This window comes from Lactuca sativa, chromosome 3 (genome assembly GCF_002870075.4).
Source record: "Lactuca sativa cultivar Salinas chromosome 3, Lsat_Salinas_v11, whole genome shotgun sequence".
NCBI classification, from domain to species: Eukaryota; Viridiplantae; Streptophyta; class Magnoliopsida; order Asterales; family Asteraceae; genus Lactuca; species Lactuca sativa.
In genome coordinates this window covers 16,313,638-16,327,114 of record NC_056625.2, presented here as the reverse complement: position 1 = coordinate 16,327,114, position 13,477 = coordinate 16,313,638, and the positions used below count along the sequence as shown (strand labels likewise).

Genomic DNA, 13,477 nt, shown 5'->3' with positions numbered 1-13,477 from the left:
ATCTATGTTTTCTCTAATTATACATGCATTTGAGGTGATGTTGTGTGAACCATTTGAGGTGTCACACTTGAGGCACTAGGCTCTTAAGCTCCATGGAATCAAGCTACATGAAAAGGTATGTCTTCTAACTTGTTTATATTACCCAAGTATCAATGATTGTATGCTAGTTAAGGTAATACTTTGGAAAGTTCAAGTTTGCATGTATAATAGAGAAAACATAGATCCAATGTATTTAGGGTTGCATGTACACCATAGGAGTGTTAGAATGCTTAAAGCCCTTCAACTTTTAGAATTGAAATGAAGTATAAGTTCCTCTCCCTTAATTATAGCAAAACAACTTTTCAACCCTACAACTTTGCGAATTGAAAACTTTGTTTTCTATAATTAACATTGCTAATCTGCAACACTTACCATAATAATTATGCTCCCACTAGCATAACAATTATTTTGTTACTTACATAACATTTATGCTCCCACTAGCTGTGACATAAATCTAGAAATCATATGGACTTCTAGAAATCAATACGTTGTTGACTTTCTTACCAAAGTTTAGATTACTGACACGAGATGCTTTGATAAGCCTTTATCTAAGCTCACACACCTTTTATTAGAAAACGCATATGTGTGTCTAAACAATTTTAGAACTTACATCAATAAGTCTTAAATGTTTAGATCTTTTGCCATTTCTCACAATTTGAACTATGAAGAGGGATGCCATAGTCATAATCGAATTTGAGAATGAAAATATCACAATTGCTAACTCTTTAAATCTACATAGTGAAAGTGTTTCCTCACAATCATTTTCATGAATTGGTGAACAACCTTATGACACTTAGATTTTTATGGTGTATGTGTTCCTATCCATGTGAATTTGTCAAAACCATAATCACAAGACAAGGTTAGTGATAAATCCAAACTCATATAGACTGAACTTGTTCAATCTTAATTCCTTGCCACCTGGCAGCACAAGGGCCTACCATTGCTTCCAGGTTGTAATGTAAACAACTGAGAACTCATATAACTCACATGCATAGTCAACCAACTGGAATGGGCACAAAAAACAAGAATATGTCAACACGATAGGTTACAAACCTCAAGTCGTGTGCTAGTGATTAACAATATGTTTACTCTTGATTAGTCCTTAAAACTTTTCAAGTTCTTTAAGACTCCCACTAACCTCTTGACATATAAGTTTCTCTCTATCAAGAAACATTACTTGACAAACAAATATTCAAGAGTTAGTGCGGTTTCTTATCAAGACAAACACTATTGATAATCGGTCTTAGTCGATCTTTGTTTTATCCAAAACATTACAACTAACCAATTTCAAATGTACAAGAGTAAGAAACATTTTACTCTACATTTGCTGATATGTCACTCAATATACAATCTTAGAGGATAACTCTAAGATTCGATTTTGGAACGAACTATGATTCATCTTAATTAGTTTAACCATTTCAACAATTCATGATTCGTCTTCGAAGCCAAACAAATGCACTAAGGTGTCCTTATAAGATCAAATTGTGATATGGTTTTCATAATCATTAAGATGATCATAAAACATGACACTCAAGTACTCTCCCATCTCTTCAGATTGGAGAAACTTTTATCTTTCTGCCGACTTTGATTCTTCTTATTCATTCTGCTATACATTGAGACTTTTCAATGACTCATAATTATACTTACTCTTATAAGAATAACCATATTTACTAACTTTAGTAAATCATGACAAATAGTCTTATCGTTCTTTGTGATGGACTTGACTAGCACACAACCAAATGTATACGATCCCCTAGTCCTTCACTTGACTCACATATACATGTGAACAGGGAATTATTCTTAATTTCCAAAAGACAAAGGTTCTCATTCATCATAAAATACAAGTTGCATGATCCAAGTTTCTGTCCAAATGAAACTTAGGTGATGACAATCTTTCCTTATTTGGTAAATTTTACACTATCACAAATGAAAGAATCAAGTCCATATTGCTAAAAATACAAACATCAATTTTCACATATGTCATTCAAAGAAATATAAAATAAGATAAAATCAAAAATTTTCTTTATTTATAAAAAAATGTGCGGAAAAACTTTTCCTTACAATGCAATTACAAATGAAAACTATGTTATTACAAATTTATAAGGAATATATCATAACTCTTAAGTAGCAACTCAAAAATCCAATCATCGAACTATGCGATTGAAATCCATCTCTTCGCGATCAGACTCAACATGCCTTTCCTTTAAGCTTCTTGTGATCCTACAAAACATCAAAATGTACTCTTATCACCTCATGTATTAAGAAACTACCAATAGGAACTTAATAGAGTTAGATAGAGGACTTACCTGAAGCAGAGACAAACCTTTTTTGATTCTACATTCTCTTAGATCTTTCAGGTAGTCTGGGCAGCTTTGCTTCCAATGTCCCTTCAAATGGCAGTAGAAACAATTGGCTTCTTTTGCATTAACACACGAGACAATCCCAGAACCGGCCATTCTCTTGTGATCAAAGCTTTTGACCATGACCAATTCCTTTCCTTTCGGAGAAGGAATCATTTCTGGACTATCGATGTCATTGCCTATGTTCATGGCAGCTTGGGAAGTAGATCTTCCAATCATGTTTGCTTGATCATTGGGCCAAATCATTGCTGATTCACCAACAATTAGCAAATAGGAAATATCAATAAGGGTCATGCCGTGATCTGTCTCATATTAGTCTTTAACGAGTTCACTATATGATTTGAGAAGTGACTAAAGAACCAAGTCAATAGCCAACTTCCTTGGGACACGACACCCAACATTCCCAGCCTGTCAATATGCAGCTTCATGTCCAAGACATGAGAAAATATAGACTTTCCATCTTGATGTTTCATTGCTAGTAGGGCTTGAGTGACCTTGAACTTTTCAAGTCTTCGAGCTTATGGGTTAGGGAGAATAATTAGAGGAGATGGAGAAAGTGAAGTATGATATTGTGGAATATCATATTCATGTGGAAAGCCTTTACCAATAGATTTGAGAAGGCCATAGTTGTCTGACCTAGACATCTATAAATGGAGAAATTCAAGTTAGTTGATTTAAGTACTTAATATAACACCCAAAACGAAATATTAAGGCTAGGACCCAAATCAATATTTTACAGTTGTGAAGAGGGATGCTGTAATCCAATTGTAAAATATCTGTAGGTAGGTAAATGACGATTTACAAAATTCCACCATGAAAAACGAAATAGATTATTAAGTTTTAATTAGATTGGAATTCGTAGATCATTTGAGATTCATTGAACTTTTCAATGACATGTTTAAATCTCAATTGTGCCCTTCAGGTTTGTGACTGGGATGCCGAGGATCACAAACAAGGTGTGAATAACCATGCAAATTAACTTGGTACACCCAATGTTACAAATCACCTAATCAATGTGTCGGTTAACCACACACACTCCATTGATCTATGATTAACATCAAGCTACCATTTGCCACACACTGTCAGTCCCACATTAGTGTGTCGGTTAACCACACACGCTCCACTAACGACTTAACAAGGTGCAAAGTGCAATTTCATGGATTAGCATAATTTTCACATTTTCCTAAAGTAACTAAGATTGAGAATTTAATAAAAGTTTAGTTACTTTATTTATTTTTATCATAATAGTTTTAATGAGGTAGAATTAATGTCCTATCCTACTCGTTCGGCTAACGACCCTCCACCGGTCAATGAAGCAGTGGGTGAGAGTGGACACCTATTAAACCACCATTACCCCCGTATAGACCGACTTTGTGAATGAGGCCTACTAACGGTAAGACCGACTTGTATTATATATATATATATATATATATATATATATATATATATATATTAACTTTTAATATAATAAAGTTTTTAAAACTCTAGGGTTTGGAATTAAAGTTTTATTAGTGAGACTTTACAAATTCCAAAACTTGACATGCCATCTTATCGCATTTATGATGTAACGCCCGAAGGTACAACCACTGGTACTATACATATCGTTATACAACTGTCGTGTGGCTGTACCAAGATCTCTTGACCACATATCCTCGTACAAGTTGTATCCTCATAGTTTCGAGATACTGCCATTACTGTTTAGACTTCACTTTGTACTTCCCCTATGTTCTTTCTTTTCCTCAAAAGTCGTTATGCTAGTTCGGTGTTTAACGACTCGGGCATCTTCGAACATGTCAGTTCGGCATGTTCACGAAAGGATAAAGGTATTTTTGGATTATACCACATTATTAGATAAAATTGATCTTGGTAGTATTATTAATGGTTTTGCATCTAAAAAGGTTACGATAAGTATTTTTCTTTAAATTGGTTGTTTTTGTAATATTGTAGCAATATTTGTGTTTTTCAATATTATTAGTGAATTTTGTAATAGTGTGTTTATTTTCAAATTAATCTTTATTATATTTTTATGATTTATGGGGGCTTTTTTTCGTCCATGTCTCGTTATATGTTTGGACCGGCGTTACATGTGGCTCGTGTGACACCAATACGTAACTGCTTTATAGTAATTACATAATTTGTAATTACTAGTTTAACAAAAAAAAGGAAAGGTAGATTAAAATCTTACCATTCATAATAACATCGTAAAAGAAAAAATCTCCTATTTTATTTGAGAAATTAAATATTCATTTATTTTTTTCCTACAAAATTACGTATGTAATATTAATATATTAAAATTTCAATAAATGAAAATTATATGTTACAATTTGACCAATTTGATAGTAGAGTTTATGGGAACTTTAATTTTTCATTTTATTTGGAGGGAAGAGATTGTTGAATTATGAAATACAAAGTCAAACTAAAAAAGTCGTTGCTGATTTTAAAACTGAATTATTGAAATAAGCTTCAAAAGTAAATGCGGAATCTTTTTTATATCGAAACCTAGGGGACGACCGGTGGAAGATTAAAAATTTGGGTGTCACAGATTTCATCAGGAACAATCAGCCTTAAAAGTCCTCGAAAAACAAACATATCAAATCAAAGTAATCAGGCTGAACAAGTTCACCTTCAATCTTGTTTTCCCTCTTTGATCGACACCATCTCCAATAGCAGGTCTGCATCTGAATCTGAATCTAAATCTTCATACAGTGTGTGTGTGTGTGTGTTTGTTCTGTGTTGATGGATTTAGAAAGTCAAAGCTTCTACAGTGCTCCAATGGCGGAATCTTGATAATGTAGTCTGATTATGGCTGTTAATTCATTATTGATTGATGAAAAGTAATTAATTTGAACAAGTTCCTTCATTTCCTTTTACAAACTAAGACCCAAAGAACGCAGAACGATGAAAAGCAAATGGATCGGATCCATTTAGACCCGAAGTGAAGTAGTCTAGTTGTTGTTTGTGATTCATTAAGTGGTATTTAGATGCATTTTGTTCTTGTTGTGTTGAGTTACAGGCGCATAGACATCGATCCTCGACCATGCCTGTGTCCATAAAAGAATGTTGCTGTTTCTTGAAGAAAATTGGAAACCCTCGACGAATCATCCACTTCGCTCTTCTTGCTTCCGAGACATCATGTTAGTACCAAAAATGTAATCAAGATTTTCGGGTGAAGTAATCTGATCGCTTTACTCTGTTTTGTTTCACAGTTTCCATCAACGAAATCGAGGCATTACACGATCTTTTTGAGCGATTAAGCCATGCCATAATCGAAGATGGTCTTATTCACAAGGTATATAGTATTAAATAATGGTTTATATATCTTTAATATCGAAAAAAAGATTCCAAGTGTTTATGCCATTTCATTGTACAGGAAGAGTTCAGGCTTGCGCTTTTCGGCGACAGCAGCACGCACAATCTGTTGGCAGATCGTGTGAGTAAACATTTTCCAAATTTTCTCGGTTTCTTCCAAAAAAAAAAAAAATTAAAATGATTAAATTTTTTATCCGATATTGCAGCTTTTCGATATATTTGACATCAAGAAAAATGGGGTTATTGAATTTGACGAATTTGTTCGTTCGCTAAGCATCTTCCATCCTGATGCTCCTGAATCTGACAAAATTGAATGTAAGATACACCAAAAAAGAATTTGTTTGACTATCAAAAGTCAAAACTGACTCTAATAACACCTGATAATCTTATTGCAGTCATGTTTAGATTATATGATTTGAAGCACAATGGCTTCATAGAACGAGACGAGGTAAGCAAAAACATAATAAAGTTTCGGAATTTAGTCAAAGTTTGGCTTTAAGCTGAATCAATCCTGATCTTGGAAATACTTCAAAATTTGAAGTTGAAGGAGATGGTGTTGGCTCTTTTGAGTGAAATGAATGTGGATTTATCAAACGATGAAGTTGAAGCGATCTTGGATAAGGTATAGAGAGAGAGAGAGATTAATCATGGGTTTATTTTGACTTTTTTAGTCTTCAATTTTGACGCTTTTTCTCACGAATTTGGTTAGACCATTTTGGATGCAGATCTTAATGGGGATGGGAAGATAGATTTAGAAGAGTGGAAGGCATTCATACCAAAGTATCCATCCCTTCTCAATAACATGACTCTTCCCCTTCTTAGGTAACTCTAACATGCATGTTGATTATTATTAAATATTTTCATATTATCAAAAATCTTTATTTATATGAAATGAAAAGGTAATATACTAATGGTTTTGTTTGTTTCTTATACAATAAATAATAGGGAGATCACTCAAGCGTTTCCAAACTTTGTGTTAAATACTCAAGTCCGAGATCTAGAAATAGTAACGTGAAGAAGCAACAAAGTTGATCTCTACGTGCCATTTTTCTTTGGATGTGAGGATTCATTTTCATTGGTATCTTTCTATTTATTTGTAACCTATATGACCATTTCAATAGAAATGATGCCTGAGTAAAAGCATTGTTATTACAAAATATTTTGTTCTATATTATGATGTGGGTGTTAATTTGCATGATACATAGATATCAAGATCGACATATTCGTGGAACAATCTTCGCTTTAAAATTAAAACACACAAACATGAAATAAAAAAGCATATCTTTTTAATTACGAAATGAAGTACATAATCACAAATCCATCATATATCATATGGTTGCTTGCCGGTGAACTTGACTTCAATTGGGCTAACATTCTTTCCAATTGACCTCATGTTTTGACCCACACCTTGTCGGCCGGCGTTCACCTTTTCCGGGTAAACCCCATCTTTAGGGTGCAAATACTGTACTTCACCATTTGGGAACACCCTGTAGAACTGATACTTGATCTTGTATTTCGACCTCAATCTAGTTCCCAAAGCCAAACACTGCTCCTTCCTCGCCAATTTCAATAGATTAGGTCCTTCCCTCATGATCGCAGCGCCTCCCGTCGGCATCTCGAAGATCTGCTCCTTGGGGGATTCCCATGTGATGACGTAGAACTCCTCCACCTGAGCTTTTCGGAGCAATCCACCGGTGCTTCCAGCGAAGATGGGAGATGGGGTGTTGGGGTCGAGTTCCGGTGGGGTGAATCCAACTGGAGCTTCTTTAGTGGGGGTGGCAACCTCTTCGGCTGCTGCCTTGATGGTGAAGGTACGGGAGGTGAGCTTGAGCTGCTTCACGGCGGTGAAGGAGGACTGTTTCCATGGAGAAACAGGGTTTGAGAGCGTTGGGGTGAAGAGAGAAGCTTGTGCAGCCATGGCCATTGAAGATTGTAGATGGATGAAGATGGTGAGGTGTTTGTGAGGGTGGGAGATGTAACGAGGGGGGAGGGAAATTATGTGGAGGTGAGAGTGGGTAAGTGAGATAAGGTGATATTGGATGACCAATAAGAATGCCCTATTTTGATACGCTTGCATCTCTCCTATTTCAGTATTTTGTATTGTTTTGTCTTCTTATTTTTATTTTAAATATTGTGTTTAAAGGAAATAGTTTATTGGAAAAGCCTATTTGTAAGTTTGTATTCAAAAAGCCTCTAGCGAATCACACGATTTCAAAATGAAATTTAATTAAGTTTTTAGATATTAAAAATATTGTGGAAAAATAAAAGTATCATTATTTTATTTTGACTCAAATTTATAAAAAAAATAATAATCAGGAAATGACATAATATTGTGTTCTTACAAATAATTGGGATTTTTATATTAAAAAAACTTTGTACTAAAGTGTAATTTTTTTGAAAATATTGAAAATTTTCTAACAAATATTCTTTTAAAAATTATAACCATCTGGGTGTAATGTGATGGTCGGGACAACCACTTCGATTGAAAGACTTTCTTTGGTAACGAAACATCGTCTGCCAACGTTAGACTCCCCCTCACATCATTCATAACCATCGTGTCTCCTCTTAACTTTGCATTAGTTTTATTTTAAATAAAAAAAAAATGCAAGAACAATCCATATAGTCGTCAATTTTTTATTGTTGTGCTATAAAAAAAATTTAGATTTATATCAATAATCCAAAATTAGATATTTTTTTTATTGAATTGGTCCATGCCACACTCGAAATAGTTATTATGCCCTTTAATTTATTTTTTATATTATTTAAAATTTTAAACAATTAAAAATATATAAAACCCATAATCTCTCTCTCTCTCTCTCTCTCTCTCTCTCTCTCTCTCTCTCTCTCTCTCTCTCTCTCTCTCTCTCTCTCTCTCTCTCTCTCTCTGTGTGTGTGTGTGTAACTAAGCCGAGTCGAGTTGAGTATTGTCAAGTTCGAAACCCGACTCGACTAAAATACTCGAGCTTTATTTTCAAGCTCGGGCTTAAGCTCAATAAAATAACCAAGACTTTTGAGCTTGGCTCGACTTGAATCGACTCAGTTAATTATTAAAACAATAAAACTACATAAATTTCAATATAAATATAATTAAGATCACGAGCTTGACTCGGCTCAGCTAGAATATGTAGAATATGAATAAACATGATGGTAAAAATATAAATATAACTAAGCTTGCGATATTCACGAGCTGAGTATTCTAGTACGCGAGCTCGATTCAATTCCAACCAAGTCGATCTTGAGTATTTTTCGAGTCGGTCTCCCTCCCTCCATCCAAGAGATGCAATTAAAATATGTAAAGAGAAGCAAACTAACAAAATCATATTCCACAAGGATCATAAGCCCAACAGTTTATTGCAACGAAACTATTAATCCTAGAGAGAAGAGGTCGAATGATATACCTTTCTTTTGATGTGGATTGAATCTTTGCTTCTTCTTGGATGATGAAGAGCTCAAATCAAAACTCCTCTAATGTGGAAGCATCCCAAGAATGACAACCTTCTTTTTCTTCCTTTGGCGAAAAACGAAAAACCTAAGGTTAGGAAAGAGAAGAACCAAGAGAACGAGAGAATGAGAGGAAATGATTGTGGGGCCGGCTAGTTTTTGTTTTTATTTTTATTTTATTTTTTTATTATTTAAATATAGTCCTTATCTTGGACTATATCAAAGTGTATATTTATCCTAACTTAAATTATGATATAATTACACTTACACCGTATTCCCGAGTGGAATTTAAGGAGTGGAGAGAAAGAGAGGGAACCGGAGAGAAAGTTTATGTCGATCGTGTTCCCTGGGTTATTTGGTTGGAATGATTTGGAAAGAAAGGAAATGATTGTGGAGGATTAACTTCTCTCTTAGGAGGTGTTTGGCTTATCTTTTTAAAGGCAAAAGTCATTTTCCAAAAAGTTACAAAAAGTTATGTTTTGCTGACTTTTTCAAAAAGTCACTTTTTCCTATATCAAAAATCCAAATAGTGATCGGAGAGAAGAGAATGAAGATGAATTTCAACGTATTCCCAATATACCCTTAACCATATATAGCGATTTCTTCTTCACACATACAACACACATAAAAAAACGACGTCTCTTCCACCTCTGTATACCACGAGTGGCGATCATACCTGCAATCTGCTATCAGGTTTCAGTTTCTTCTCCTTCACCCCAATTTTCTCCATTTTTTTCTGCTTCATTGCTGCCATTAGTCGAGTACATTGTGTTCATGGTTTTTTTCCTGCTTCAACAAGTCTATCCGTGAACAAGTTTATCTATTTGCTTCTTCCTCAATTTTTTGCTTTTCTCGATTTACCCCAGCCATGTTTCATGGTTCTGTTACTACTTATAATAAATGGAGATTTCTTTGTGATTGTTCAATTAGTTAGTGTTGGTTTGTTTTGGATGAAATTGTGGTGTTGTTATTACTTTATGCTATTGTATTTACATACTCCTGTGAATTTTTTATGCTTAGACTAAATAGTGATCTCTTATATTGTTGACTCAATAAACTGGCGGCTTCCTGGAATGTTTACTTTCCCATTTTGCCCATTTGGTGACTATGATTAATTACTAGAATTGGAATTCTATTTGATGTTTTAAACTTTCAATCTTGTTGAATAAAGCATTCATAGATTGAATATGTCTCTATTACATAAAATAAATAAATAAATAAATCTGGCCATAAGCTAAAACAAGAGCATTATATCCTTGAAATAAACCATTAACAAGAGCAGAAACACACTCTTCAAACATGGAAGATGATGGGTTCCAATGCTTCCATACACGTGATTAAAAGTAAAAAAATGTGTACCAAGTTGGACCTGTAACATAATCAATGAGTTACATATTTATATTAAAAAGTAAATTACAATGTTAAGTACTATTTAAGACCTTTTTGATGTGATTATAACATTTAATCAGGGAGAAACTTTTTCATATAAAAGTATGAATAAGGGCCAAAATATATATGAATCAAAGAATTTTCAACCTTAAACTACCAAAACAGAATCAACTATGAAAAGAAACAGATAGCCTTACCTATATTATAACAATTTGCATAATATCTTGGACTGTTTTACCTTTGGTTGTATCTCTGGTTTTTTCTTGAAATTATGGAAAAAAATGAGGTTTAATCAAATTACAATTTGTATAGTTTTTAGTATAATCTTATTTGGGTTTTAAAAAGATTTCATTATGTGTACTTTTAATTTGTAAATAAAAGTTCATTAATTATAATTATATAACATAAAGAGTAGAGTCAAAACTATATGTTGTATTTTACATACAATATGAAAATTCATTACATGTCAACTAAACATGATCATGGAATGAAAAGAGACACGTAGCCTTACCTATATTATAACACTTTGCATAACTTCATTGACTTTTTTGCCCTTGGTTGTATTTTTGTTTTTTCTTAGTCTGTTTTGCCCTTGGTTGTATCCTTGCTTTTTTTGGACTGTTTTACCCATGGTTGTATTTCTGTTTTTTGATGTTCTATCCCATGGCAATGGTAGCCATTTTTTGTTTTCGTATTATACCATTATGTAAATGAACAATTTGCATAATTTGTGTTTTTATTAATGTTGCTTTACCCACATTACATACAAGTAAAACATATTAATATTATTTTAATATGTATTGAATCAAAATCATTTAGCAACTTTGGAGGTATTTTATTATTATAATAGTATATAATAAACTAAGACAGTTAGATTAAAAGATATATACTTTCAGCAAATAAAATTTAAGAAATATGAAATGTATAACAACGATGGTAGTTTCATGATTTTCATAAAATAGAGAACATTTTCGATAGATAGTGAGCTACAAACACCCCCTCAATTTCTAAGAGTCAGGCAAATACAAGTAGTTCATCTGATTTGCTTGTTGATGGCCATTCTGACACATCGTGCCCTTGCCAACACAAATTGTCCCAAATTACCTTCTAGAAAACTTATTTTAAACGACGACATATACGTGAACAGTTGCTACACGACCTTTCAAATGGTGGACAATGTCGTGAACTTATCCGTATAAGTGAGCAGTCTTTTAAGAAATTATGCAATATCTTACAACAATATGGTGGTCTTCGAGCTATTCAACATATGTCCGTTGAAGAGCATGCTGCAAGATTTTTGCACATTGTGGGCTTGGCTATACCGTCGTTGTAAATCCACTACAAGTAGGTACTTCCACAGAGTTCTCCGAGCAATTATATCACTAGAAAGTCATTATATTCAACAACCAAAGGGAGAGATTGTACAAAAGAAATTCAAGAAAAAAATAACGATTTTATCCTTACTTCAAGAATTGTATAGGGGCAATTGATGGGATAGATGTTCGTGTCAAAGTACCTAACAAAGATGCACCTAGATATCGTGGTCGGAAGGGATACCTTACGAAAAATTTCTTAGCTGCTTGTACATTTTATTTAAAGTTTATGTACATTTTAAGTGGCTGGAAGGGTACAACATCAGACTCAAGGATACTAAAGAATGCACTCAATAGAGAAGATAAACTTGTAATTCCAAAGGCTAAGTTTTTAATACCAAAATTACTCTTGTGTGCAATCTAATTTTTAATACATAACTGATTAGAATTTATTTGTAGGTCGATATTGTTTTGTAGATGCTGGTTTGCCTCATACAACTACACTAATGGCACCATATCGAGGTGCCAGGTATCATTTGAAAGAGTATTCTGCTAGGGCCCATATGTAACATCCCAAAATTTAAGACTAAAAATTTCATTTTTAGTTAAGTAATTAGAAAACCAATAGTCTAAAACAACATCCATAGTGTCATCCCATATCAAAACCAATATGTCAATAATCAAAACATGTCATAATAAAACAACATCATAGTATAACTCCCAAAGATCTCATGTGCGAAAATCATGGTGTGATGCCCTGCGATCATGCTGACTCATTTCCTTTTGAAGAAGAGGCACCTGAAACCAAAACTGAAATCCGTAAGCACGAATCTTAGTGAGTTCCCCCATCATACCACATACCATACAATAAACATACTGTCAGGCATATCCGGGTGCCCGACCTACCCTTTTGAGCTTACCTGGGTGCTCAACCTACCCATGTCAGACATACCGGGGTGTCTGACCTACCCCTGTCAGACATATCGGGGTGTCCGACCTACCCCTATCAGGCATATCTGGGCGCCCAAACCTACCCTCCGGTTTATTTCAATCGGTTACGGGGTCCATTTCACCCCTACTACTACCACATAATATCATATCATAAACATATTGTCAGGCATATCTGGTTGCCCGACCTACCCTCCGGTCTATTTCAACCGGTTACAGGGTCTATTTCACCCCTACCACTATTACATAATTACATAGCATACAAGCACATAATCTCTACAAATAGTGGCATACCAAACAATTATCACACATGCAATCATCTATACTATAAACAACTACTAATGGGCCGACATTGGTGCCTTCGAACCACTCATACAGGGAAGGTAACTCACCTCGAATATTGGCAAGTAGTTGAAAAACCCTCGGCTCCGGATCTCAACCCAAATCAAGCTCTTAAACAAAAAAGATTTCCTTTAAGTACCCTTTCATACTCATAACCCCTTACGGTTCAACTTTGGTCAAAGTCAAAGTCAACGCTCCGAGTTGACTTGACTCGATGAGTTTGCCCTTCAACTTGCCGAGTTCTCAAGGATCCTAAAATCATGAAATTGCAATCCAAATCGTCGAGTTTTCCTCCAGCTCGCCGAGTTCCCCCTTAACTCACAGAATCATGAAATT

The 13,477-nt window shown here is 34.3% G+C and overlaps 2 protein-coding genes across 3 annotated transcripts; one reads left to right on the top strand and one right to left on the bottom strand.

Moving 5' to 3' along the window:
* The first annotated feature begins 4,881 nt into the window (after positions 1–4,881).
* Positions 4,882–7,693, top strand: LOC111894262 (calcineurin B-like protein 7). 2 transcript variants are annotated; one of them, XM_023890337.3, is made up of 9 exons: positions 4,882–5,069; positions 5,413–5,533; positions 5,606–5,688; positions 5,770–5,829; positions 5,915–6,023; positions 6,104–6,156; positions 6,250–6,330; positions 6,418–6,530; positions 6,654–7,693. In XM_023890337.3, exons 2-9 carry the CDS (start codon positions 5,437–5,439, stop codon positions 6,721–6,723), a joined length of 666 nt encoding a protein of 221 aa, XP_023746105.1. In that variant the 5' UTR covers positions 4,882–5,069; positions 5,413–5,436; the 3' UTR covers positions 6,724–7,693. The 2 variants fall into 2 exon arrangements, with proteins under 2 accessions (XP_023746105.1, XP_042755912.1); XM_042899978.2 differs by having other exon boundaries at positions 5,407–5,533.
* LOC111894261 (photosystem I reaction center subunit II, chloroplastic) lies at positions 6,973–7,632 on the bottom strand. The gene has a single exon (XM_023890336.2). It carries the CDS (start codon positions 7,630–7,632, stop codon positions 7,030–7,032), a length of 603 nt encoding a protein of 200 aa, XP_023746104.1. The 3' UTR covers positions 6,973–7,029.
* Positions 7,694–13,477: the final 5,784 nt, after the last annotated feature.